Source organism: Pagrus pagrus, assembly GCF_965226575.1.
Source record: "Pagrus pagrus genome assembly, chromosome: 10".
Classification (NCBI taxonomy): Eukaryota; Metazoa; Chordata; class Actinopteri; order Spariformes; family Sparidae; genus Pagrus; species Pagrus pagrus.
This window is the reverse complement of record NC_140194.1, coordinates 25,164,879-25,169,995: the sequence shown is the minus strand read 5'-3', so window position 1 is coordinate 25,169,995 and position 5,117 is coordinate 25,164,879. Positions and strand designations below refer to the sequence as shown.

Sequence of the window (5,117 nt, the reverse complement as noted above, 5' to 3'; positions counted from 1 at the left end):
AGGTTTGTGTTTAGTGTTTGAAATTAAAGCTGCTATAAGTAGTCTTTCACTTCATGTCATATAGGAAGCAGTGTCTTCCTAAAGTAATTTTTTTTACATTTTCAATTTTGTGTAGAAATTCACTTAACGGAGACATTGTGTCCTCTTTCAGGTTCATGATTTTATTTTGGGTCACTGCCACTCTGTTTTAGCTCCTGTCTCTTTAAAGCCCCCCTCTAAATACCCAGTCTCCTCTGACTGGTCAGCTCCCACATGCCTGAGATTTTAATGGTGCTATACATCTCTTATGAGGCACTTTAATGGTACTCTTATCGGTTCTTTTTGTTACTTTTTGAAGTGTTGAAAAATGTAACAATTTAAGAACATAATGAACAATTGATTTTTCTTGTACTCTATATAAACATTCTTGAATACTGAGTCAGCACTATTTTGAACAAATTACTATTACAGAGTCTAAATATATATATTATATGTCTTAACGATTAATGGACGCATGTTATGACCCTCGGCCCACTCCGTACTTTGGAAATCAGGAAGCGATGCAGCAGTAACGTTGTGGATGACAGCAGAAACAATCCTCCTAAAGCAGAAATGGATAAAGAAAAGTGTCAGCTTCAAAGCCATGCCAGAGTTATTTGCATTTACTGTCGATGTGAACTGAGGTACCACCGGAGTAAGTCCAGTCTCAAAGACCACTTGCTGGCCGAGCACACAGCTGATGCAGAGAGCCCTCCTCTCCCACGCTAATGGGTGGCTACAGCTTGCAGGCCGACTAACATTGTTTAGTTGCAGTAACCTTTACAAGTGTAAAGTTGGACACTACATTGTCTCAGTATTACTAAGGAATGTTACATTCAGGTCAGTATGCCCATCTGTTGTTGCTTGTTGGGCTTGAGTTAATGACACTTTGTGAACGACACATAACAAAAAAAACCTACCGTCTGTCTGGGGTTTTAAATTAAGGGAGTTTATTGCAGTGATGTGTGAACAGCCTCTCCTCTCTTCCCCTTATACAGGGCTGAACCTATGCTGACACAGATCAAAGCTGACCGAACGACGGTGGTTTCTCCTGTGTTTGATGTAGTCAGCTATGAGGACCTCAAGGTTATTCCATACCTTGCAAAAGCACAAGGCTTTGATTGGAATTTATGGTGCCTGTATCAGGATTTTTCGCCAGAGTATTACAAACTCAACGACGGCTCATTGCCTGGAAAGTAAGTGAAATCAATCAGTCTTGTTGTAATCTACATGCGTCAAATAAATATAATGGCCTGATTTTATTAACTGTATCTTGGATGAGGTATTTCTAATAATTTAACAGCTTCACTTGTATGGCAACGCTGTTGTACAGTGTGTTTTCAATGAGACGTAAATGCCAGTTCTCTTCCTTCACCTCAGGAGTCCCTCCGTCATGGGAATTATGGTAGCTGAAAGGAAGTTTCTTGGAGAAATTGGACTCCTCGATGAAGGAATGAAAGTTTACGGCGGAGAAAATGTTGAGCTGGGAATTCGTGTGAGTTGACTTCACCATCCAACATCAAATCCTAAAGCTGATAACAGTATGACAGGCCAAAGAATGAAGAGTACAGATCCTGGTTTCAGTACAATCCTGTCACATTTTGGAACTGTTTACCTCTAAATCACTGAGACGGAGTATAAAAGGACTGCTGCTGTCATATCTTGCTAAGTTGTCTCATAGTATTATAAACTACCATTAGCTGCTAGAGCTGTTTAAAAGTCATTTACTACACAAATGAAACCAAGGAGTAATAAAATCGCTTAAAGAAATGAGTCTGACACTTTTGGAATACTGCAGGCTCATTTACTTCCTTGACGAAAGATGGATGAGATTGACGACAATTTAATGTCTGTTTGGTAAATATGAAGCTACAGCTAGCAGGCAGTACTTGGCATTAAGACTGTAAACAGATGTAAACAGCTAGCCTGACTCTGTTCAAAGGTAAGAAAACCCACCTACCAGCACCTCCATGGCTGAGCTGACCAATCAGAGCAGACTGGTTATTGGGGTGGGGGGGTGCTTTAAAGAGACAGGAGGGGGAATAAAGTGCTGCTGCACTGGACAGTATGAGAAGACTGATGTGTTTTTTGAGCACTATTTCATGTAAACCTATTCTAGTAGTAACTCACAATAACATTTTTTATATGAAAATGAGTATAATATGTGTCCTTTAAATGTGTATATGATTGGGCAGGACTGCCCCCAGATAGTCAACACAGAAGAAGCTCTTAGCTACTGTAAATGTTTTAAGACTGTTAGTGAAGTATAAAGTTTGGATTGTTTATTTTTTTTTTTTGCTCAAATAGGTGTGGACATGTGGAGGCAGTGTTGAAGTAGTTCCGTGCTCCAAGATTGCCCACATCGCAAGATTTCATAAGCCGTACGTACCTGACCTGGACGCTGCCATGAAGAGAAACGCCCTGAGGGTAGCAGAAGTCTGGATGGATGAATACAAACACAATGTCAACTTAGCCTGGAATTTGCCATTTGAGGTACTTAAAATGTAGTCAAGAAGAACAAGAATCATTTATAGTTACTTAGTTATGAGTGCATTTTAACACTGTCTTAGCTCCTGAAGTTCTTTAGATTTCCTCAGTTACAATATCACAAACAAATCATGCCATGTTCTTTGCCTCTGCAGAATCATGGAATTGACATTGGGGATGTCTCCGAGAGGAAAAAACTCAGAGAGAGGTTGAACTGTAAACCTTTCAAATGGTACCTGGAAAATGTGTATCCCAAGTTAGATCCTTGGGACAACCTACTTGGCTATGGAAGAGTAAGTTTAGTTTTCTCTAGTGCTTTGTAAGTGTGGTACTGCAGGGTGTGTGCTACATATTGCCACACTCAACTGTGTGTTGTGATTATTGACTCCCACCTGCCACAGTGGTTGAGTAAGTTTCAATGGATTTGACAAAATAATTAACTTCCCACTTTGCAGATGAAGAATCTTGATGCTGACATGTGTCTAGACCAAGGCCCAGTGCCAGGTCACACACCCATCGCCTATCATTGCCACATCTATGGACCTCAGGTAAGTAACTAAATGTGGTTGCCAAGTTTAATGATTATAGTCTCTGGAAAGTTAATCAAAGTATAGTTTTTACCTGTTGTGCCCAAACTGCTTGCTGAACATGTTCTTTTATATTTTAGTACGCTTATTACCTTGTGACTGGTGAGCTCTACATTGGCGGCATCAAGTCCCACAAACACAGTGACAACCGCTGCGTAACTGATATCGGCAAAAATGAAACTGAGCCTGGTCTTTTCACCTGCAAAGAGGCTATGCAGAAAGGAATGGGGATTTACTGGGACTTCACTCAGGTACAACGACACACTGAACTTAGAGGGTGGATGAGTTTAGGGTGACTCGTATAGCTGAAAACATCACCTGTCTGAATATTGTATGATGACAGAATGAACCAGCACTCTTGACAACTTTTCTCTTTCCCCAGGGCAAAGAACTGAAGAACAAACAGACAAAAAGATGCCTGGAGATAAAAGACAAAAAACTTGTAGTACAGGAATGCTCTGGCCAAAGATGGGAAATCCAAAATGTAATCAAAGCTTTTTAAAGTGTTTTTGTGTGTGGAGCCAACAAGGAGTGCACTTCTCTGCTCATAGGTCAGTAGATAGTAACACCTGAGTGTGTGAAATGCTGTGACTCCTATAAATATTTAAGTTTACTCTATTTCGAATGGAAAAAGTGAGTTATTGATTTTAAAAATGTATGTGAAATGTATTGATTTTCCCGAAAATCATCATTTTGGATACAACATGTTATGGATGGACATTTAGCATTAAGTATTTCTTATTCGTACTATTTATTAATCTGCTTTTTTGGATCAGCTGCATAATTACTTTTTGGACCAGGTGACTCAAAAATTCTAAGGTTTTCTATTTTAAAATGAGAAAATTGTTTCAAGATCCAAATCTATACATTTAATCGACTGATTGAATATGATTGTTTTACCTACTGTGCTTGTTAGATTGAATATATAAAAGAGCAACTCTCAAAGCGATTTGATCATCTAACAATTTTGGAATAACATCAGATCACTGGATTTTAATAAGGACAACACTAAAACCACGAGTCTGCTTTTCTTACATCATTAAATTAATCTGGGCTCTAATCTGTTATATTTCAGATGTTTATCAGGCAAATCATAAGGTGAAGGAAACAAAGGCCTAAATGAAGTGAAGGCCAATGAAGTTATAAAAACAGTAAATTGAGAAAACAATGAGAGAGTTGATAGATTTAGGAAGATAAGATCAGTATGCATTTCTGACATTCAGCAGGAATATGGCCTTCTACAACGACTCTTCAGTGGGGGACGGGGTCCTGACGGTTTAAAGCTACTGTACTATTTAATCAAATTATCAAAAATGTGTTTTTTTATATTGTTTGTTGTTCACATAGGATTACACTTTTTAAATATTACTGTTTAAACAGGATTATCCAGGCTTTGGAAGAGTCAGCTCGTTCAAAGGCACGTTAACTCATTTGTTTAATAGCACTATCCATTTGCATTTGAAAACAACTATGTTCTTTGTCTTAAGTTTTGTTATATAAATTACAGCGAGACATCTAATGACTGATCGGACAGTCCTGTGCAATCTTTGGACATATACAAAAAACATACACAGTTGTACTTACAAAATTGCACTGATGTATCTATAAAAAAGGTCATATATTGTCTTTTGTCTTGGATCTTAAGTTTGAGAATCTATACTTTTTTTAACAGTTATTGATGGGTGGTTGTTCAGTGTATCAATGGCCAACACATTTTTCTGCTTGTGTAGAAATACCTTTTGAGGGACTGTGAAGTTTTTAAGTGTGTGTGCTGTGTCATATTTTATTATTATCAGTGTATAAAGGATCTTGGTGTTTTCTAAAAGCTTGTTGAACGATACAATATAAGAACCATTCACCTTAGTCTCTTGTGCTCATGTCTTTTTCTTTGCAGAACGGGTCAACTCAGGGTCAACAAAGTTTACTTTTATTGTGCTGAAACAAAGGCCTATGTTATATTTTCTCAAAAATTGTTTGTTATAACAGTTTGGAAATAAACCTGTGAAACTGGTTGATGTTTGAATT

At 38.0% G+C, this 5,117-nt stretch overlaps 1 protein-coding gene across 1 annotated transcript in view; it reads left to right on the top strand.

Moving 5' to 3' along the window:
- The window catches only part of LOC311263238 (putative polypeptide N-acetylgalactosaminyltransferase 8), a gene marked incomplete at both ends in the record, with an annotated part of 8,275 nt that extends 4,681 nt beyond the window's left edge, over positions 1–3,594 (top strand). The window contains 7 exons of the mRNA XM_084363160.1: positions 1,017–1,214; positions 1,399–1,513; positions 2,326–2,511; positions 2,661–2,798; positions 2,961–3,053; positions 3,173–3,343; positions 3,475–3,594. Of these exons, the coding sequence (XP_084219286.1) occupies positions 1,017–1,214; positions 1,399–1,513; positions 2,326–2,511; positions 2,661–2,798; positions 2,961–3,053; positions 3,173–3,343; positions 3,475–3,594 (1,021 nt within the window). The remainder of the gene's footprint in view (positions 1–1,016; positions 1,215–1,398; positions 1,514–2,325; positions 2,512–2,660; positions 2,799–2,960; positions 3,054–3,172; positions 3,344–3,474) is intronic.
- Positions 3,595–5,117: the final 1,523 nt, after the last annotated feature.